At 43.5% G+C, this 22,973-nt stretch overlaps 1 protein-coding gene across 2 annotated transcripts; it reads left to right on the plus strand.

Annotated features, from left to right (window-relative positions):
* Window positions 1–4,338: 4,338 nt before the first annotated feature.
* On the plus strand, window positions 4,339–22,301 carry SLC19A2 (solute carrier family 19 member 2). Of its 2 annotated transcripts, none has more exons than XM_083438416.1 (6): window positions 4,339–4,718; window positions 7,771–8,355; window positions 14,177–14,399; window positions 15,236–15,428; window positions 18,691–18,832; window positions 19,444–22,301. In XM_083438416.1, exons 1-6 carry the CDS (start codon window positions 4,518–4,520, stop codon window positions 19,567–19,569), a joined length of 1,470 nt encoding a protein of 489 aa, XP_083294542.1. In that variant the 5' UTR covers window positions 4,339–4,517; the 3' UTR covers window positions 19,570–22,301. The 2 variants fall into 2 exon arrangements, with proteins under 2 accessions (XP_083294542.1, XP_083294543.1); XM_083438417.1 differs by having other exon boundaries at window positions 4,365–4,718; window positions 7,771–8,241.
* The last annotated feature ends 672 nt before the right edge of the window (window positions 22,302–22,973 follow it).

The following is a 22,973-nucleotide window of genomic DNA, read 5'->3' on the forward strand; positions in this document are numbered from 1 at the left end:
AGTGTTTGCCGTGGACTCAAAGGATGGCCCAATGGCCTGAAACATAAGGGACTGCACAGGTTTATATGAACTTAGATATTATGTGCCATTGTGGGAATATGTTAGTCCAACTTCAAGCTACACTGGCTCCCGGTGGAGTACAGGGTCAGATTTAAGGTGCTGCTTTTGACCTTTAAAGCCCTTCACAGCCTAGGACCCTCGTACCTACGGGACCGCCTCTCCTGGTATGCCCCATGGAGAGCCTCAAGGTCCATAAATAACAACACCCTAGTGGTCCCAGGCCCTAAGGAAGTTAGATTGGCTTCAACCAGAGCCAGGGCCTTTTCAACTCTGTCTCCGGCCTGGTGGAACGCTCTGCCTCATGAGACCAGGGCCCTACAGGATCTGATTTCTTTCCGCAGGGCCTGTAAGACAGAGTTGTTCCACCTGGCCTTTGGCTTGGAGCCAATTTGATTCCCTCCCTCCCTCTCTTTCTTTTTTCTTTTCCTTCTCCTCCTGCGATGAGGCTACATTTTAATATTTTAATGTTCCATTATTTTAATGTTGTATTTTATTTTTGTTTTTAAGTTGTAATCATTCATCTTGTTTTTATTATTGCTTGTAAGCCGCTCTGAGCCTGGCCTTGGCTGGGGAGGGTGGGGTATAAATAAAAAATTATTATTATTATTATTATTATTATTATTAACAATCAGCTATGATCCTAGCTTAGCCTCTGACATCCAGCTATTTGTAGGGGTGTTGCACAAACACGAGTACATGGATATCCTGTGTCGCCTGCCTTTACCAATGCAGATAACTCAGGTTGACATAGCAGAGGGAAATCCTAGGATGCAAGGAAGAGAAACCTGAAAAAGTAAAGAAAGGAGCTACAGCTCTGCTTTGTTGTATCTGTGTGGTGCTTGAGCACACCTTGGCAAAATAATTTCATTGCAATGTTTTTGCTCCCATAAAATATGCTAATGAAACCGAAGCAAGCTTTTCATATATTTTCTTTAATCCTTCCTCATAATAGCAAGGATGATTTGGCTAGAAATAGTCTCATTTCACAGTAAGGAATTGATTTTGAGAACCACAACACAATTCTATTCATGTTTACTTGGAAGTCCCACAATATTCAGTTGCTGACATCCAAGTAGCTCAGTATTTGCATGATAATTTTAATACAAATAATTTTAGTACTTTATAATTAATGCAATATTGTATCATTGATTATTCTGTTTAGAATTTATGTAGCTTAACTCAGGCCAGCATTTTAAACTTTTCAGTAGTGTACATCATTAATTACTGTATTTTTTGCTCTATAAGACTCACTTTTTCCCTCCTAAAAAGTAAGGGGAAATGTGTGTGCGTCTTATGGAGCGAATGCAGGCTGCGCAGCTATCCCAGAAGCCAGAACAGCAAGAGGGATTGCTGCTTTCACTGCGTAGCGATCCCTCTTGCTGTTCTGGCTTCTGAGATTCAGAATATTTTTTTTCTTGTTTTCCTCCTCCAAAAACTAGGTGCGTCTTGTGGTCTGGTACTTATAGAACGAAAAATACGGTAAATCAGGAGCTCTTTACAATATACAGTATAACCAGGAAATATTATTTTCCCTTTCTATCTGTTGGCCCTCTCTTTTGCAATACATTCAGCTGATCTTATGTGGAATAAGGTGATTCCTGGGTGACTACACCTGAAATTTCAAAAGACCATGCTTAGTCATTAGGCAGAAACAGTCTCGTGTATGAGACTTGCTACAACGTGCTTTGAGAGCGCCTTCAGCAATAACTGAAACTGGTTTACTCTGGTGAAATAGATAAGTTCTGAGGTGACTTCACTCTGACTTTGTCCTTCATGCAAAATTCAACAGAGAGAGGGATCCAGATTATGTTATTAGGTTGACGAAGACTCAGGCTCCCCAAAGTTTCAGAGGGGAGAAGCTTCTTACATGATGTAGTCTAGACTGAAGTCTTGTTCTAGATGTATAATCTAGGCAGGACACAGAAGCAGCCCTGTTTCCTGAGCCCTTTCCACTCCTTGGAGCAGGGCCTTTTAAAGCCCTCAAGAGTCCTGGGTGGGGGGGTGTACATTCATTCATTTGAGAGGCTCTCAGGAAGAATGTACTGTTTGTCAATATCCATGTGGTCCCTCTGTGTATGAGACCTGGGCCTACCCTGAATATTGTGGACATTTCCCTTAATATAGAGCAAAGGCTATTTTTAGATCTGACCTTGGATCGGGGTAAAACTCATCAAACTCAATAACAGAAGTTCAGCAAGGAAAGAGAAAGGATGCTGTTGAGTGTACAGAAGGCAAGCCTTGTGGCTAGTAACCTAGTACACTAATTCTCAAGGATTCCTCCTGCTATTTCTAGATCTGGATAGCAATCAATTGTGACAACACAGATTCAAAAATAATGGGTCCTAAACTACAAAGTGATAGGCAAAACAGTCATGAGAACTGGTAGTGGTTGTGACACCATATTATTCAGAGCCTCTTTGTTTTTGAAAGTTCAGATAACAATTGCATCACCTAAAATTCATGTCAACTGCAGCCACAAGGTCAGATGCTTAATTAAGGCACAGCTTTTTATCTAATTGTGTGTGTGTGAGATACTTTAAAGGATACACAGGACCACAATATCCTTGATAATATAACCTAGTTGTACTCAGAGTAGACCCACTGAAGTTATTGGACATTCAATTTTTTATCAGTTATATACCACTTTATCTTCAAAGGAGCTAAAGGTGGTGTACATTGTTGTCCCCTCCCCATTTTAATCTCATAATAACCCTGTGAGGTAAATTAGGCTGAGAGACAGTGTCTGGCCCAAGGTGACTGAGTGATGTGCCCATCATTAGGGTTTATTAGGGTCTACTCTGAGTAGGACATAGTGGAATACAACCTAGAAGAAGAAGAGTTTGGACTTGATATCCCGCCTTTCACTCCCCTTAAGGAGTCTCAAAGCGGCTAACAATCTCCTTTCCTTTCCTCCCTCACAACAAACACTCTGTGAGGTGAGTGAGGCTGAGAGACTTCAGAGAAGTGAGAGACTTCAGAGAAGTGTGATTAGCCAAGGTCACTCAGGAGCTGCATGTGGAGGAGCGGGGAAGCAAACCCAGTTCACCAGATTAGGAGTCCACCGCTCTTAACCACTACACCATGCTGGCTCCTACTGTAAGAGAGCACAGATGCTGGGTCTAGTGGGGTCTGAACTTGGGTCTATATACTTTCACACATTACCGACTACTTACTTACACAAGTGTTTCCCATGCCAGCTTCTAGCAGTTTCCATGTCAAGAAGTTTGCCTTGGTTTCTAATGTCTAATCAACATTGGATCCTACTCAGCAACCTTTCCACAAATGTTGCTGCCCACCCTTGACTATGCCCATTCCCTTATATGACTTGTGAACTGCCCTGTGATTCTCGGATGAAGAGAGGTATTGTGATAATAACAATTTTTAAAAATTGAAAAATCACTTAGAAGCAGCATTTTTGTTGTTTAGTCGTTTATGACTCTTTGTGACCCCATGGACCAGAGCACGCCAGGCACTCCTGTGTCCACTGCCTCCCGCAGTTTGGTCAAACTCATGCTGGTAGCTTCGAGAACACTGTCCAACCACCTTGTCCTCTGTTGTCCCCTTCTCCTTGTGCCCTCAATCTTTCTCAACATCAGGGTCTTTTCCAGGGAGTCCTCTCTTCTCATGAGGTGGCCAAAGTATTGGAGCCTCAGCTTCAGTATCTGTCCTTCCAGTGAGCACTAAGGGCTGATTTCCTTCAGAATGGATAGGTTTGATCTTCTTGCAGTCTGTGGGACTTTCAAGAGTCTCCTCCAGCACCATAATCCAAAAGCATCAATTCTTCAGCCATCAGCCTTCTTTAAGGTCCAGCTATCACTCCCATATACTTTCCCATATACATCACTACTGGGAAAAGCATATCTATGCCTGTTGTCTTTGTCCATGGAGTTTTCTTGGCAGGGATACTGCAGTGGCTTGCCGGTTCCTGCTCCAGGTGGATCACGTTTGGTCAAAACTCTCCACTATGACCTGTCCGTCTTGGGTGGCCCTGCACGGCACAGCTCATAGCTTCTCTTGAGTTATTCAAGCCCCTTCGCCACGGCAAGGCATATGTTTATTAAAAAACCCAGAGAGCCCAGTGTATCTATGTGTGTGTGGTGTGGGGACACCCTCAAGCCACACCCCTCAGGTTGCAGCAAAGGTGCAGTTCTTTAAATTCCAATTCAAAGACCGCCTCCTGAGCCCCCGCATGCACTTCTTTACAACGCTCCGAGGGGGCGAACGGAGATTTCCGTCCCCCTCTCCCACTACCACAAAAAAATACCCCGAACCGACACCGGAAGTTGCGGGGCGTGCCTCCCGCGCGCGCTACTGCGCAGGGCCAAGGTGCCTTTGGCGCTCGGCCGCGTGGGCAGCGGCGCAGATTTGTGCGAGCCGAGCGAGCGGTGCACTTCAGAGAGAGAGAGAGAGGAGAGAGAGGGACGTAGGCGGAGACGCCCCATCGCGGGGCTCGTCGGATGGAAGCGCAGGGTGTCCTGGACGGGCTCCGGTCCCGCGTCTTGTTGCCTCGCCGCGCGGGGCGGGCTCCGCGCGCCTTCGGCTGGGCTTTGCCCACGGCGGTGCTGTGCGGCTACGGCTTCTTCGCCAGCTTGCGGCCGTCGGAGCCTTTCCTCACGCCTTACCTGTTGGGGCCGGACAAGAACCTCACCGAGACTCAGGTATTCCGGGGGCGGCGGCGGCATTTTTAGTCCGTAGCGCTTCGAGGAGGAGATTCGTCCGGGGGTCTCCTCGGAAGTAAGCCCCACCGAGCTCTGTAGAGCTTTACTCCCAAGGGCTTTGTCCCTTCAGTGCTAGTTGCCCGGGGCTTTGTGTTTCCGCCTCGGCCGTCGGTCCTGCTAAGGAGAGAGGGTCTCGAACATGTGCAGAGGACCCTTCCCTAGCGCCGAATTATTGCGAGTATGGCTGCCAGGTAGGCTGAAGCCCCCCCCCCGACCCCCCTTGGTTTGGAAAGCTAAAGCTTTTCGGGACTCGGCATGGATGAATGGCTGGCTGCTGGAGCTATAGGGGAATCCAGAATTACTGGCAGAATTACGGGTAGATTCATAAGCGCGTGATCCCCTTGGTGGAAGCGGGAGGGAAAGCGGATGTCGCGGCGGGAAAGTTTGGCACTGTCCTGAGCAGCAGCAGGTGGATCTTCTGACTTCGACTTGCCAAACGGTTACTAAAAGTACGGGGAGTTTTCTTGCGTCATTAGCCTGCGATGGGGTCCTGCTGTCACTGGTATACTTCATAGCATGCAGAGGTTGACAGATCAGGATGGGCATGTGGGGCTTACTTATTTTTACTGGAATCTTACATCCCTGTGCAAAAGGCATGCACTTAGAATTAAAGAATCCTGAGCCCACACATTTATTTTGCTTGCCGGAAATCAATATAGCTCATAATCCTTATTGAAGAAAAGTCCTTTCCTCATGTAAACACCTCTCCTTCCTTAATTTCAGAAGTACAGTATAATGGGAGTATACAGTATAATCCTTTGTTAGACGACTTGGAATCATAGAATTGTAGAGTCAGAAGGGAGCACCAAGAATCATCTAGGTCGATTCCCTGCAATGTAGGAATCTTTTGCACAAAGTGGGGCTCAGGCTCACGACCCCTGAGATTAAGAGTCTCATGCTCTACCAACTCAGCTATCCCAGACTTGGATTCAAAAATCATTGTTGATCTACTGCAGAATCATATAGAGCCATACGCTTCAAATTTTTCAGACCCAGAACCCACTTTTAACCCAAACATGTATTTGGAGAACCATTTCATAATTTTTAACCATATATTTGTAGCTCAGTTGGTATAACATGAAACTCTTAATCTCAAGCCCTACCTTGGGCAAAAGATTCCTGCTTTGCAAGTGGGTTGGAAAAGATTGACCCTTGGTTGAGGGCTTGGGGAGCTTACCTTTGTTGCCCATCATCATCAGACAGGCTGGTTGACTCAAAGTTGTTGAGAGAATCTTCAGTTGGTGTGCTGCTGGCCTTCAACCTCTTCCAAACCTGTGGTCGCTTTTGGCACCGGCTCCCTGCTTCAGTTTTCCAAGGGATGTATTGTCTGCGTTTTGGAGAGAGTGCACATGCTTGACCTTCATTTTCTTAAAAATAAGTAAATTCATTTCTGTTTTTTGCAGAAGGAAAGCTAATAAAAACAAAGGTAAACAGGACAGGAAAATAATGCCATTTGAATTTAGGAAACTAGTCATTAAAGGGCTGAACACCTTTAGTAGGGAGAAAATCAGTCCAGGAAACAATTAAAGGTCCAATTTCAGTAATGCGCCATAATGAACAGGTAGACCTTTGCTGGTTGAAGACTGCATCATTAACATACTTTCCAAGGAGTAATCCCATTGATCTGAATAGGACTAATTTTTGAGAAGCCATACTTTTAAAATTTTGCCCTTGGAGACAGGTATTGCAAGGATGTAATGCGTAGGACAGCTGTCACTTGGATACTTGCTAAGTAGAAATCATGAAACAAGTTCCATAGTTCTCCTACCTCTATCAGTTTTTTAACTGGAACTTTTTTTTACCTTTTATGAATAATGACAATGAAATAATGCACACTGTCTCAACCTTTAGCAATCTGTAAGTCCTTGCAAATGATTTTATCCTGACTGTTGCAGATGACAGCAAAATTGACTGGAGATTTTGTGATAAGGTTCTGAAATATCCAGTCTTACAAGTTTTTATCTCACTGCTGCTTTTTATACATCTTGATCTCTCTTGCAACAGATCTTTTGTGAGTCTTGTTTCGATTAGCTGTGTGTGACTCCATATTTTCATTTCTGTTCTTCCAGGTTTGTGTGCTTGTCCTCCATAGTGAAGATTAAAAAACAACAACACATAACTTTTTCGTGCAAATGAGCTTCTAAACATTACAGGGTCATCTTCTATTGCCTTGTCCAACTAACCCCACACACACTCTGTTTCAGTATGTATTTGGTACATTTCAAGCTGGAAATATCAGCATGTACTACTACTGCAGTGTCCAAGCCTGAGATTAATAAAGTGCCATGCCACCCATCCTTAGTAAGGCACTGCTTCTGAAACTTTGATTTTGGACCACTCTTCTTAACCTGTTTTACCTTCTCTTCTCCCTCCCCCATTCTAGCCAGCACAAGTTTATTTTTCTGCAGTGAACACATAAAAATAATTCCTTGTAGCTGTGTGTAAAGGTCAGTGGGGTGGAGCCTGAATACAGGGATGGGGAGCCTCTGACTCTGTAGCTGAACTGCACCTCCTATCAGCCATGAATATTGCCCATGCAGCCCGGGACTAGTGGGAGTTGGAGTCCAACAAGAAGTTCTGGAGTGCCAGAGGTTGCCCATCCTTTCCTTAACAGAGCAGGATATCTCTGACTTGATCCTAAAACCATGAATAGGGAAACATGAGGGGAAAAATAGCTGTTCTTCCTGAGGTTGTTTCTTCTACAATCACACTGGGCTGATGGAGTGAGGTTGCAGTGTGGACCAGCGAGCATACTCTTCTCAATCTCCATTTTCCCTCTCTAGAAATGACTACCAAATGCCATCAGATGCTCCATGCTTTCCAAGGAACTCTGGCTGCATGATAGCCTCTCTAGAGAGAATTTGCTTGGCAACTACCCCTTGCACAGTTTGATGTTACGCAAAAGCTTGTATTTGAAAGAGCTGTAAATTATACCTGTTAGAATATGAATTTTCTGTTAACAGATGTTCATATCTTTTTCTTCTTCATTTAGGTCTTCAATGAAATTTATCCAGTATGGACTTACTCCTATTTGGTGCTGCTCTTTCCTGTCTTCCTGGCAACAGACTATCTCCGCTACAAGCCTGTCATCCTTCTACAAGGACTAAGCCTTATAGTGACATGGTTTATGCTGCTTTATGCAGAAGGACTGCTGGCTATTCAGTTCCTGGAGTTCTTCTATGGACTGGTGACTGCTACAGAAATTGCCTATTATTCCTACATCTATAGCGTTGTGGACCTAACGTTGTATCAAAAAGTCACAAGCTACTGTCGGAGTGCTACACTTGTGGGTTTTACAGTGGGCTCTGTTTCTGGACAAATCCTGGTGTCTGTATTTGACTGGCCTCTGTTCAATTTGAATGTGATCTCTCTCACTGCCGTGTCCGTTGCCTTCGCCATGGCCTGGTTTCTGCCCATGCCACAGAAAAGCCTTTTCTTTCACCATCGCCAGTCAAGCACCCAGGTCAGTAAGGAAACGAAGGTTGTAGATCCTGCCTTAAAGAGGGTTCCTGGGTGGGAAGATGTTGAATCGGAGATCCCTTTAAATAGAGATGATGAGCATCCAGCAGTGCAACAGGTAAGCAATAATCCTGTTTTCCAGGGGAATGGAAGGTGCAGCTCTCTCATTGCTCAGAAAATCTCTGTTGGGTTAATTGACCATTACATTGTCTGTTGCTTGTGGCATGTCAGGGCAGTTCATTGGGTTTTCAGGTGTCTGATCACTTTAAATTCTGGGGATGTGATCTTCAGCATGCCTCTGGCAGTGGAGTCCTATTGCCTCCTGGAACATGTACAAGTTCAGGCAAATCAAATATGCCAGTTTTATTAACTTCCAATTTATTATTCTCGTTTATGAGATGCCTCGTTAAATGAATTTTCTAGTATTCAAAGGGAGAAAAATATAGTATTACAATAAAAACCTATAATTGCGTAAAACAAGCCAGGATATAAAGCCAAATACAAAAATCAAGCACAATCAAATACTGTACAGAATGCAGAAACTGGAACCATCAAATGCTTATGCTAAAACCACTAACCATTGCATAGGAACTTAAAAACACGATCTTAAAAGGCCTGAGAGAAAAAGACAGATTCTTTTGGGGAATCTGTTGTTGCTGGGGAAGGCAGGCAGTAGCTCCAAGAACAGGTATTCTTGTGTGTTTCTGAAGGTGGGCTACTACCCATCTTAAGAATATGATACTTTTAAACTCTAGACATTCTTTGCAAGTACAGATGCTACCACAAGCTTCTTAGGAGAGCCTATGGAGAAGTTTTGGGCAATTGTCAGGGTAAACTAGGTCCAGAGATAAGAACCAATGAAGTGAAGACTGGATCAGAAAAAGTGAGACACTTGTGTGGAGATGCTTCTAAAGGAGTTTGCAGGACATAGTGAAGCCTGAATGAACACTTCAGCAGAAAGCAAACTTCTGCAACTGTGCAAACAAATCTGGAAATTACTTTTTAAAAATCCTGTCCCTTGGCCAGAAAGGGTTCTGTGTTTTTGTTCTTGTTTTGTTTGCTAGGCTACAATTGGTAATTAAAGCTCTTAGCATTCCATGGAATTAAAGTTTCCCAGTCAAGCTCTGCTTCCCTAGCAGAAGATTAGCATAAAGCTGAGAGAACCTGTATGGATAGATGGCAGCACTTTCTTCAGTTCTATGTAAATTAGCACAGCAGTGTATTCTGGTATAGGCTAATACTGTTCCTCCTCCTCTCCTATTCTCTCATTCCTTCATCTTCATATAGTGCCACTGTATTCTGCTCTGGTCAGACTTCACCTGGAGTACTGTGTCCAGTTCTGGGCACCACAGTTCAAGAAGGACACTGACAAACTGGAATGTGTCCAGAGGAGGGCAACCAAAATGGTCAAAGGCCTGGAAACGATGCCTTATGAGGAACGGCTAAGGGAGCTGGGCATGTTTAGCCTGGAGAAGAGGAGGTTAAGGGGTGATATGATAGCCATGTTCAAATATATAAAAGGATGTCACATAGAGGAGGGAGAAAGGTTGTTTTCTGCTGCTCCAGAGAAGCGGACACGGAGCAATGGATCCAAACTACAAGAAAGAAGATTCCACCTAAACATTAGGAAGAACTTCCTGACAGTAAGAGCTGTTCGACAGTGGAATTTGCTGCCAAGGAGTGTGGTGGAGTCTCCTTCTTTGGAGGTCTTTAAGCAGAGGCTTGACAACCATATGTCAGGAGTGCTCTGATGGTGTTTCCTGCTTGGCAGGGGGTTGGACTCGATGACCCTTGTGGTCTCTTCCAACTCTATGATTCTATGATTCTATGATCTCTCCCCACCCCTGCCTTCTACTGACATTTCGCAACTCAGGTGTTTTCATATTGTATTCTTGTACGTATTCTATACATTGAAAGTTGAATGTATTGTCAGTGCTGTGTCCACCAGCCTACTCAGTGCACTGATGTTGAGGTGATAGTTCTGAATGGAGAAAAAGTCCATTCTAAAAAGAGATTCTTTAGTTATAGGGAATGGCAAAAAAGCCCCTTATCTGCAGACTGTGTACACAAGCAAACTGCAAATACAACTTGGTCTTGGCCTAAGCACATATAATCTTAAACATCCTGGTGGAACCCTACAGATTATAGATTCCAGGCAGCAGGCTCTGTGGGAGAGGAGAGAAAACACATGCAGAGCTTGCATCAGTCTGCCAGGGTATTGGCGGTCTGCAGTTTTTCCCCATCTTTGAGTACAGAGCTCTATAGTTGTTCCTCTTTATCCTGTGCTGAGGTGTTTCCTTAGTTGATGGAAACTGGAGGCAGTATGTCTTCTGTGGCACCACTGTGCTGCCCTCGGGTAGAGGCATCTGAAGTCTTCTGCCTCATGCTGGCTCCAAACGTGTGGTCAAAAAGGCAGAACCAAACACAGCTCTTCTCTCCTACCTGCCTCTTTCCCAGATCATTCATTCAAGCTCAGGACTCCATATAGTCACAGACAGAGAGAGAAAAGGAAGTAGGATTTGAGATTTTTCTTTTCTGCACCCTATAGACCAGGCCCTGGTGCCCTCTGGGTGCCTTGGACATCTATTCCCATCAGTCCCGGTCAGCACAGCCTGATTTTGGAGCATTTGGAGGGCACCAGCATTTGGAGGGCGTCAGGTTGGTGACTAGGTGTTGATGTTGGCCAGTTTTTGCAGAATTTGTACACTTGCTCCAGCATATGTTTTGTGTTCCACTTAAGGAATCACAAACTAGACTGCCATTAATAGGCTTTTCACTCTCTAAAAGCAGCTTGACTGCTCTTAAAAATCTAAAACACAGGAGCTGAACTTAGGTGTGGGGCAGTATTGGAATTTCCCCCCTTTTCCGGTAAACTTGCTGTAAGCCTCCATGAGTTTTACTGTTGGGAAAGTTATCCTTTCTCTTTTGTTCACAAATCACATTTTGTTCACTTTGAAAAGTTACATTCTCTCAGACCCGATAGGGGATAAATTACTACAGCAGCAGCATACCACTTGCAACTCTTGCTGTGGGTCCTACTGTGCAGTCATACTGCTTTGGGACATTACTTTGCTAGCCATTTCATCAGTAAAGCTGGAGGAAATATTATTATTTATTAAATTTGTAAACCACCTTTCATCCGAAGATCACAGGGCAGTTCACAACATAAAAATACAAAATGATACATAACAAATTAAAAAACAAACCAATAACCTCCTCCCACAAACACATTTTAAAAGCCATAGAATGTTAATAAACATTGCTTTGTCCCTGTGGAAAAAAAAGAGTTAGCTAGAGTAACTAGCAGCAGTGTATAGGCATTCTCTCCATCGATTTTAAGTGTGCTAAGCTTGCTTGGCTCCCATCATGAGAAACACAATTCCCTTGTACCATTGGATGCGCCCTGGCTTGTTTCTTCAGTAATAAGCAGATGTGGTTAGGCATTCTTTGATTGTGGCTTTAAACCAGTTGTGGCCTAACCTGTATCACTCCTGTTGTTGTTGGATGGCCACTGGGAAGAGATGATGGGAATTATAGTTCGATAACGTCCGGTGGGTTACAGGTTCCCTAAGGGATTGGGCTACTAGCTGTCCGCTGTCAGATATTGACTAAAGATGGCGGGTTCTGAGTCTTCTCTACAATCACTTTTTTAAGATTATGTGGCATATCCATTGCCTGTGTATTTTTGGCACATTTTGCCGAGTATTTCAAAATAATAATAATAATAATAATAATAATACCTTTATCATCATTGTACAACCTGTGTACAGCGAAATTAAATGAGCCTCCCTCCCTCCTCAACACTCTATTCAGTAATCATGGCAGCTGATTCTGATTAGTTTACAGCCATACCTCAGTTGGATGTACGTTGAAAAAGTATGTGGTTTTAAATATTAGGGCTGAGCGGAGTGCTTGCTTGTTTCAGTTGTGGGAGGGAAAGTCGCTCATCTTGTTCATTGCCTGTTTAGTCTCTGAAAAGCTGCTTCTCCAATGCTTTAAAAAAAATCACTGGGTGATACTAAACTAAGTTTTACTTGGAGTAATGAACATGACTAAGTTAGGCCAGTGAATATAAATAGGTGTACTCTGAGTAAAACTTGGTTGAAAAAGACCCACTGATTTTAGTTAATCAGGCATATGAACTAGTACAGCCAATTGACAGCAAGGAGTAGTGCTTTCTATGCTACCATTGTCCTCGCTCTGTAGGCACAAGGTGAAATACTATGCTGCTGCCTGCAGTGGAGGGGGGCAAACTCCATGAGGGCTACTTGAGAAGCCCTTGTGGCATCTCCCACAGTGTCTGTGTGTGTGTGTGTGTGTGTGTGTGAATGAATCCTTTCTGGGTCCTCCCCCTCCTGTCATGTAATGCGGCTTTGCATCGACTTCTCCATTCGAAAGAAGCTGGTGCAAAGCCCTGCCCCATCTCTGGGCTGGTGTGTGTGTACGTGTGTGTGTGTGGAGAGGGGGATCCCCCTTCCACACATGGCAGCCAAGCTGGGTGGTGGAACACCTCCTCGCTCAGCAACTCAGCAGCAGGGGAGGCATTTCACAGAACTTTGCTGCTGGTACCTCTCTGCCCTAGAGGCTGGGGAGACCAGTGGCAAAGCTGGGTAGTGGAAAGGGTGTGTTGCCCCTTGGGGGCAGCTTCCTCACCCTGCCTCATGGTCTGGCTGGCTGTTCTTGTACCCTCCCCCTAAATTGCTTGAAGGGTATCTGTACAGTTTTTGCTGGAGGTGAAAGCTTAGCACCCTGCACCTTTTAGTTCAGCTGTAATAATTCCCCATAGCTGAATATACAAAGAGTATTATAATTCTTATCTTGATCGTAGTCATAGCAATCCCGTGGGGACTGTGGCTGTTTTTATTTATCGGAAAGGAACTAAGGCAGAGAGCAAATGCGTCACCTACTAGAGCACCTTGGTCATGGGCAGTTGGGATCAAGCATGTAAATATTCGTCTCCCTTGTTAAAAACAACTGGCATGCTATGAACCTTTGGCTGTTTGACCTCAGCCATAGTGTAAATGTTTGCCCGCACAGAGTATAGGCAAGGAGTCCATGTGTTACAGCCGACTGTAGGGTGTTTGGGAGTCGCGGTGTGCAGGGCTGAGCAAGCGTTGCAAGCCCTGGGCCTTGAAAGTTCTGGGCACAGGGTTTGCCAAGTGGTTTTTGTACCAATGGTTGGTTCATGCGTCCAACCATTGCTGCCCCATTATTTAAACGGGGCAGCCAAAAGTAGTAGAAAGACCTACTTTCTACTACTTGTTGAATGTTGAGAATATAGGATATGGCTAGCAGGAACTAGCGCCGTCCATCTTCACCCCAGAATTGCATATTTCTTTGACTAATTCTCCACCCCAAGCCACTGTCCTGCCGTCCCATTGTTTTGTCCATACATGGAGTGGACTGTTTTCTAAACAGGAATATTATATTTGTTTAATACTGTATGTAGCAATGTAATAACAGTTGAAGATTTTGGGCGGCCAGTTCATATGATGCCTCTGTGCACCACACAACCTTTTCACCTCTCTATCCAGATTCCATCATGCAGGTTTTTTCCTAGCATAAACTGGCTATTTTTGTACACAATTATTCAGAGATCAAAAAGAATTGTGGTGGCATGTATAATCAGGCAGGGCCCAATCCAGGATGAGAAAAGGACCATAGAATCATAGAATTGTAGAGTTGGAAGGGATCCCTAGGGTTATCTTAGTCCAACCCCATGAATGTATCTGAACTAGTGGTCTTCAGTTTCACTGTCATGGATTCATCTTTTTGTTGGAAAAGATAGCCAGGGACACTGCTCTCTGGTGTTGCTTCTTCTTGAATAGGAGACAGTTTTATATCTTTAGCTCAATTTAGATCTGTATTCTTCCTGTTGTACATGCAAGTAACTGACAGAAAGATTAGCTGAATTTTGTGTGTGTTTTAAATCTATGCAGGAGGAGAGAGTGGACATTGTGAAAGTAATCAAAGAGCTCTGGCAGGATTTCCTTCGGTGCTACTCGTCCCGGCCTCTGCTGTGTTGGTCTGTTTGGTGGGCGCTCTCAACATGTGGTTACTTCCAAGTCATAAACTATGCTCAAGGTCTATGGGAAAAAGTGCTGCCTTCTCAGACCTCTCCAATCTATAACGGTGGTGTAGAGGCTGTTTCCACACTGTTGGGTAAGTTCCCTCTGTAACTATTTTTTTTAAAGAGGTAAGATCCATGCTATGGGACTATGTTAAACACTAGACCTAAAGGACTAAACATACCTTACCTACAGGGTATGTGTGTCGTGCAGCTGCCAAAACTGGTGCTTTCCTCTTTCGAGCAAGAGACCCTTTCCCGTAAACGGCACTCCCTTAAATTACTGTTGAGTGAGTTTCATACGATGTGTGCGTGTGATGACTCACTTGCTTTTGCTAGCAATTCAGTGTTTTGAAATTCTGTCTGGAGATGATAGTGTTTATAGCAACCTCCTGAGGAGCTTTACCCAAGCAAAGCATTCCCAGGTTTGGTACATGAATATGACCAATGCAACACCAGTTGGAGCAATAGGCTGATGCTTACACAGGCTTTTGTGCACAACCGCAATTGAGTAATGATTGTAACTGCTAGTACTGGGCAACATTTCTACATTAACCTCCCACCTGTTTTCTCTCTGCCATCAAAATTCTCAAGCCTGCTTGCACCATATAACTGTAGCAGCCCTGAAATGGGGATGGTTAAACTTTTTTGGGCTGAGGGCCACAATGACCTGTGACCAGGGAGTCACATATCAAAGTGGGTGTGGCCAATTTTACTTCTATTTAGAAGACAATTTGGGGTGGGTGGGTGTTTGGCAGGGGGATGTCTCCCCCCAATTTATTATGTATGTAAAATTACATATTTCAGGGGTGTGTCTTTTGGGTGACCACAAAAACTGGGGGGGGGGGAGTGGTGGATGTGGGCCACAGATTAGGCAACCCTGCCCTAAAGGCTAGCTAAATACAAATTAATTTGTTTTTTGCACTTACAGGAGCTGTGGCTGTGTTTGTTGTGGGCCACATAAAAACATCTTGGGCTACCTGGGGCGAGATAGCCTTAGCCATGTTTTCCCTCTGCATTGCTGCCGCCGTGTATATCATGGACAGTGTTCATAACATCTGGGTCTGTTATGCTTCGTACATAGTATTCCGAATAGTTTATATGCTGCTCATCACAATTGCAACGTAAGTAGATCTTTGCAAACTGACAGTTTATAATTGATCATCCATGTTTCAGTAAACTCAGCACAGAGCTGTATTGCATTGTAAGCATTGAATTGATGTTCTGCATTTAAGAATGTCAAACAAGCAAAGACAAATCAACATGCATCTAGATTCTTGAATTTTAGAATGCAGTGCCTTGTTCAATTATGTCTGCTGGAGCAGAAGTCAATCAGGTCAATTCAGTCTGAAATCAGAAAATTGTAATATAAGCAAAGAACAGCGGGTACTTTTATTCAATCTGTGCTGTTTACATTCCGTGGCCTAATTTAAACATGAACTCTGTCAGTGGAGCATGAGACTCTTAATCTCAGGTCCATGGGTTGGGCAAAAGATTCCTGCATTGCAGGGGGTTGGATTAGATGATGCTCGCGGTCCCTTTCAACTCTTTTGATTCTATGGTTATGTAAGAAAAAGTGCCTGACATTTTGTTTTGAATTGAGTTATTAATGTTGCATGTAGCAGATGAGGGTTCTGTTTTCAATGTAAAGTCGGGTTTGCATACCTGGTGTCACTTTGAAACTAGGCCTGAGGTTTCCAGTCTGTCTTATGCAACCATTTGTCTTTTTATTTTTCTGGCAGTGCACATCTAATTGCTGTCATGCCTAATGACTGCGACTTTGGGCATGCAGCCAGTAAGACACTGGCAACCAGAAATGTCAGAATTAAAAATAGGTTCTCCATATTATGATATCCTCGTATGTTGGGTTTCTTCCAAGCTTATTTGTTTGGGTAAAGGTGAAAGCTAGGAAGAGCAATAAGTGCTTTGTAAGCAGTGCATTCACATGCATCAGCTATGTTGTGGGTTTGCATAATTCATTTTGCAGTGTAATGCAATAGTTCAGGAAAGCACACAAACTAAGACAGATTGTCCTAGTTACTGCAAGTACAGTAGCTGAATACTGAGCAATGGGCAGTAGTTATAGACAGTACATAAGTAAGAGTAGCAAGGACACAGGTATCAATAGCTTTCATCTTTTAATTGTCGTGGAAGGGAAACTGCATTATCAAGAGACTCCCATGTGTTCACATGTGGGAACAAAGAAAACTCTCTTCTACTGAGCTGGATCAGCTATCTTGGTAATTTCAACACAAGTTCTTGCTGGATTCCAATTCCAGTCAGTTCCAACCAGCATGGCCAATGGTCCGGGATTACAAGAGTTGTAAACCAGCAACTTCTGAAGGGCCACAGACTCCTCACCAGTGATACTGGCACCAGCTTTGCAGGGTTTCAGACAGAACTTTCCCAGCCCTTCCAGGAGGGATTGAAGCTGGGATTTTTGCATGGGAAACATGTGTTCTACCATTGAGCTACAGTCCTTCCCAACTGATGTTCATTATTGTTTTGGAACAGTGCCTTTTGCTTACAAAACTGGAGTTGGGTGGGAGTTATTGCATCCAAAAACTTAAAACCACATCTGGATGACCACCCATTTCTCCCAAAGCCTTCAGAGAAGGCTGTTGTACAACTTGCCCTGAAAAACTGTGCCAGTGAACAAATGCAGATAAGAAGAGCACCCTGATATGTGTGCTTTCAGAAAAGTAAGCCCCATTGAATGATTGGAGTTACTTCATAATAAATGTGCATCATATTGGGCTGATCTGATGCTTTGCAGCTTCAACCTAGTTTTGCTTGGCCCTCTACCAGCTACACTGGGAAGCAGCGATTCTTAGCTGGCAAAAATGACTGACTGATTTCCCACCCATTGAGTCTTCTCAGTTGTAGTCAGAATTAACTAGTCACCTCTCCATTGTGCATCTTGGCTCCTCCCTTCTGCCCACTGTTTACAAATCCTATGCAATTTATCAGTCATTTTATCATTAGAGCTCCTGGCAGTTAATATTTCAGCACCTCGTCTATCCTCCTCAGCACTGAATTAGGTCACTGTTCCCATTTTACAAATGGGCATGTCAGCCTCCATTTCCTCCATTGAACAAGCTGGGATAGTATAACCAGCTCAACTGCTTTGATTTTCCCTTTGATATACTCAGCTGGGAAATGACATCCATGTGTGTGTGTTTTGGTTTGTGGGTTGAAGCAATAAGATCACTGCATATGCAAATATTTAAGGGCAAAATTACACATGATGGTGGCACTTCATTGTGTTATTAAATTTGGAGCTGCCACTAATCATGTAGAGCAGGTGTGGGGAACCTTAGGCTCAAGGACCAAGTGGGATTTTCCCATTCTCTCTGTTTGACTCTTGGGACTCTCCCCAGGCCAGGCCCATTCCCATAGGCCACACTTTCTGTAAGTAATTTTACCTGACTTTAATGTGTCCTTGGATTGTGGTAGTGCCTCGTTCTTACCTGGAAGGACGATGGAGGGATGTGCAAGAACTTCTTGGCTTTTGTATGGCTGGAATGCATCCTGCAGTTAGTAGAATTGTACATGCAGGTTATCTGAAATCTCAGTTATCTGAACACAAACCTTGCTACATGAACAGCTGATTCAGATAGCTGAACAGCTTGAGTTTGCCCACTTCCTTACCTGTTTGTGAAGGGAAGGAAGAGGTTTGGACAAATCAGGAGCAAGAGAGATTTCCTGGGAATGCATTGAGTTCAGAAAACAGGACATGCATGTATCCATTGATTGGCTCATTTTGCATGTGCACACTCCTCCCCTTTATGTGGTCTCCAAAAGGTTGCTGACAAGGAATGCAGCCTTAGGACTGAAAAAAAGCTTTCCCTCCCGATGTAGAAAGAGGCAAAATATACAGTTTTTTAAAAGCAAAAGAGGTGCCCGGGGAAGAGTATAACTTCTCCCCTGCATGTAGATTACTTTTCCATAGGCAAGTATCTTGCCAAGTATCTTTTTCTCTGCGGGGGCTTTGATGGCAAGAGTCACCCCAGCTGAGATTAAATGTTATTGGGATGAAAGCAAGCCATGGGATGGAGGATGAGCCTGTTTCCTTGGTCCCATATATATAACTCATTTGCTTTTAAAATATCTGATCAGGATATTTCCATGGGCAGGTGCATCTAATCCCAGGGTAACCAACTTGGTGCCCTCTGAAAGTTGGACCCCAGCCGGCATAACCACTGATGAAGGATGGTAAGAGTTGCTGGCTGGGATCCAATGTCTGAAGGGCAGCACACTGGCTGCCCTGATCCTGTATGATCCCAACTCTTTTGATTATTAACGTGTGTGGATCTCTTCTGTTTGCCTAAAAAGAGGCTTTTGTTTTCAGTACTCATGCTCTCTATTTCTTCTTTTTCTGTGAAGTTTCCAGATTGCAACAAATCTAAGTGTAGAGCGCTATGCTCTTGTTTTTGGCGTCAATACATTCATTGCCCTGGCATTGCAGACTCTGCTCACATTGATTGTTGTTGATGCAAAAGGGCTTGGCCTGGACATATTCACACAGGTAAGGCTCATTTTGACTGGGTGGGGGGAAAGAGGGTATACAGCCTTCCTAGTAAAGCCTTTTGTCTGCCTCGGCGTGAGAGGTCATTCTGGTTGCAACAATTTTTCATTGGGGGTGGGGTGGGTAGGGCCTTGTCCTATGCTTCCTGGGGGGAGGAGGGTTCCTTCATTTTCTAATACATGTTGGGAATGCTTATCTGTCTTAATGAGTTGCCGGGAGATAAAACCATTGCACATGTTTTGCTTGAAATGGAAGCTTCTCTCAGGCTTGGCTTGAAGACTGCTTCCTATTTAGATATACCTAATAAATGCATTGACAAAAATGGGTGGTGAGTGTAAAATCGAGCACAAAATGTGATTCTTACTCATTATAATAAAATGATGGCTCAGACAGCCTGCCATCTTAGTGCCTGAGACATAAAATCCAAATAGTGACTGCCAACCTCCCATTGTGCTGAAGAAAGCACTATTTATTGGCTGTTTACTGCCCTATGATGTGCAACATTAGCTTACCAGGCGTCTTACCCTTCCTAATGGTAGGACTGGCCCTGATTTAGGTTAACAAACTTTGCTTCTCAGTTCACCACTCTCTTCTCTTTTTGTTCCCTGCAGTTCATGATCTATGCCGGCTACTTTGCGGCCATAGCAGTAGTGTTCTTCATCAGTGGGACATGCAGTATTATCAGGAAATCCTGGAAGAAGGAGAGGAGAAACGAAGCAACAACAGATGGTGCTTAAAATGAAGAATATGGACTTGTTAAGCCCCTGTGTTAGGGAAGCGGGATCTATTTAAATATGCTGGTTCCTATTTATTAATGTATCCAAATGCTGTTAATTCAAGACTGTTACCTAAATTGTCCTTGATACATCTTTGTACTATATTAGTAGCATAAATTAGGAACAGATTTATTTACTTATATCTTACGTAAGTAAGAATTTTATATGCAACACATTGGTCTTGGATAATGCCTTTTAGGTCAAAGCTGCGTAACTAGAGATGGTCAGAAGCATCCTTGAGATTTACTGATTGCTTCCTGAAACAGGCAAGCCCATAAATCAGCCATTGAAGTGAAGGTGTTGTTGAAACTAGCCCAGTTCATGCTGTTACGGGGGTCTTGGTAGGCTGGGTTTTGCAGGTATAGAAGAAATATTAAGGCGGTGAGGTATACCAAAAGGTAGTCTTAAGTCAAGTTGGACATAGCAGAAGAAGAACTCTCCCAAGGCTGGTAGATGCAAACTCATGAATATTGAATAGACTTATCATATACATGTGCAAACACATATCTCAATGTAGTAGGTCATGTCTTGTCTGCCTTTTGATATTTCTAAAGGCTCAGCTTCCTTTGATTACCCTTGCTCAGCAAAGTTAAATAGATGGATTATCCTGCTGATCTTATGTCAGTTATACATCTTCATTCATAAATAATATAGGGCACAGAGAGCACGTGATGAAAATTTGGCTTGGTTTGGCATCCTTAAAACCTCCGTTACCCCTTGATTCCCTGTAAGCTTTCTTCAACTCCACAGTAGAATTTCATGACACCTGGGAGAATGAACTCTCACAACAGTAATGCTATTTTGCTTAACTCATTCAAATAATTGAAACCTCCTTGATTAGCATTTTCCTCTATTGCTAATATGTTTTCCACTGGTGACCAAATGCGTTTGACTGGATGAAATCTCATCCTCAAGAATTTAGAATCTCTGATTCTATTCCTCCATTGTAGGATGGATGTGGAATGGGATTACACTGCAAGAGTGTTTACATGGTTTGTGTTTGTAAACACTATGGGGAAGAGGGATGCTGCTAAATTACATGTTCTATTTCCTCTTCCCTTCCACGTCCACTTACTTTGACCACAGTTACTTCCTGTGGCTTGCAAAATAATTGCAAATGAGAGGGTTGAATGAATCAGTAACAAGGAGCATTTGCCTCAAGATTGCAGAGTTGTTTCCTGGCAAGCTGCTAAGGATGTTAGACCAGCCCAAATAATGAGGCTGTTGTCAGTGGTACATACTTTAACATGAAAAGCACTTCTATGTAACTTAAAAGCCACAAGTAGGTTTTACACCTGAAGACTGCACATTTTCTTTAGCTGTGTATACAGACTTTGGGAGCCCACTGCTAGTTGCGTTTCCTAATTCATGTAACTCAAGCAGACATGTGGTGTGGTGGTTGTATGTTCAAGATAGAAGTGCTCTGCAAGTAGGAAAACCAGTGTGTGAAGTAGGAGTCCTGTCCATTGTAAGTACCCAGTACTTGTTCATCTAGTGCTCTCTTTGCTACATTAAAATCCAAATGAGGAAAATGGAAAGAAAGGATGGATATTACACCTGAATTTACAGTACTGAGCCTGGCTATCATATGAGATTTAGCTTTTATATAATATGTGAAGCATACCATTTTCCCTAATGTTCAGAGAGCTTGAACTTGGATTTTAATTTTAAATATGTTTTTCATTGGAGGCAATGGATTGAAGGTTCAGGAACTAACTCATCAAAAATAGCCAAATATATTTGCAGTTGCTTTTGTGGTGAGATCCACCTGCAGGTCTGGCTTCTAAACCAATTTCTAGGTACAAACTGACAGGACTAATATTTCTTAGTAACAAGGCCACCCATCCACCCATCGGTAATTGTAACAGTTTACTCAAGTTGATGAGGAAATAGCCATGTGAATCCTAGATGCCTTTAAACACACACTTGAAAACATTGTTAACAGGAACAGATGAGAATCTGCACCCATTCAGAAGCTTGGGAGAGAAGTGTTGGGTAACCAAAAGAGGAAGCTGGACCTATAATCAAGCAGCAAATTCTTATTGCCTCTGGACCAAGATGTGACATTCATTTCATGAATGTAATTAACATGCATTAATATATATATATAAATAAGCACTGAGGTTAGGCCTGAGCAGCTTTGGGACTGGGGGTCTGTGAAGAGGGAGTTTTAACCCTTGCTCCTATTGCTGGGTTCCTAATAAAAATTACTTTTATTTGCATGTCAAGGGAAACCTCCCTTGGTGTCAAGGGGAACTTCTGTGGTATGCAAACAGCATCTTCTGAGAGGTGTTTTTTGTTGTGACACTTACAGGGAGAGAGTTAAACTCTAGGCTTCCCTTCAGCTGCTACTTGCACTGCAAATGTGAATGTTAAAGGAAAGCGCACAACTCTAGATTAGCCTTCTGTGTTCCTCCTGGGAGGAAGTGAAATAACTAGAAGACCTCATCTCTGGATAAATCCTGTTAATATAATGTAGATGACCAAGATGTCTTCCTTGCCTAAGAGTTGCCTTGTAGTAATTTGCATAACTGGTTATGCAGCACTAATCCAGTCTGATGAATGTAAGCTTGGAGATGGCTCCAGGTTCTCTTGCATTGTTGTAATGGTATTGGAATAGGAAAACACTACTCTAGCCAAGTGGCAAACCTATTTTTTAAATCAAATAAAATTATTTTATGATATTCTTTAAAGTTTGCTTGTTTTTAATAGTGCAATGTTATAATTACATTAAATGATCTTAACAACAGTTCTTACAATTTCATGAGAAAATCCAGCTCCCAAATTTTGCTAGCAGAATAAATCAAACACACTTCTCTGTAGCTTAAGAAAATATATGTAGCTACATTACAGTGGTTTTCAACCAGTGTGCTGTGGCAACCTGGGATGCCTTGAATGATGGGTTGCTGTGGGTAACACTAGCCTCTGTCCCTCTTTCCTTCTGTCCCTCCTCTGATGCCTTCTAGCATCTCTGCCTCCCAAAGGCTTGCACAGCTGTTCATTGTGGCAGCTCTGGCTACAAGCTCCCCAGGCAAATGGTGCCTCGGGGTGGAAATCGAATGCTGCAAACCCGGAAGTAGGTATCTGGTATGCGAACTTTTTTCAGAATCCGAACTGTTGCGTTTTGAGTGTTACGCTTCCTTTTTCGGTGCCACACTTCCGTTTTGAGCGCCCTTGCTCCCGCTTCCACGGGAGTAGGAGCTAGATGGGCTGCTCAGCTGGGGAGGTGCAGGCTCCCTCACACTTGCCATTGAGGGGTCCGCGGCTGGGGAATCCTTTAAACTTCTCCCTTGAGGGGAGCATCAGAGCCCCTGCACCACCTGAAGGCAGCCAGGCGGAATAGTTGCTGGGGTGGTGAAGGTGGA

Source organism: Podarcis tiliguerta (genome assembly GCF_965153285.1).
Source record: "Podarcis tiliguerta genome assembly, chromosome: 4".
In the NCBI taxonomy this organism is placed as follows: Eukaryota; Metazoa; Chordata; class Lepidosauria; order Squamata; family Lacertidae; genus Podarcis; species Podarcis tiliguerta.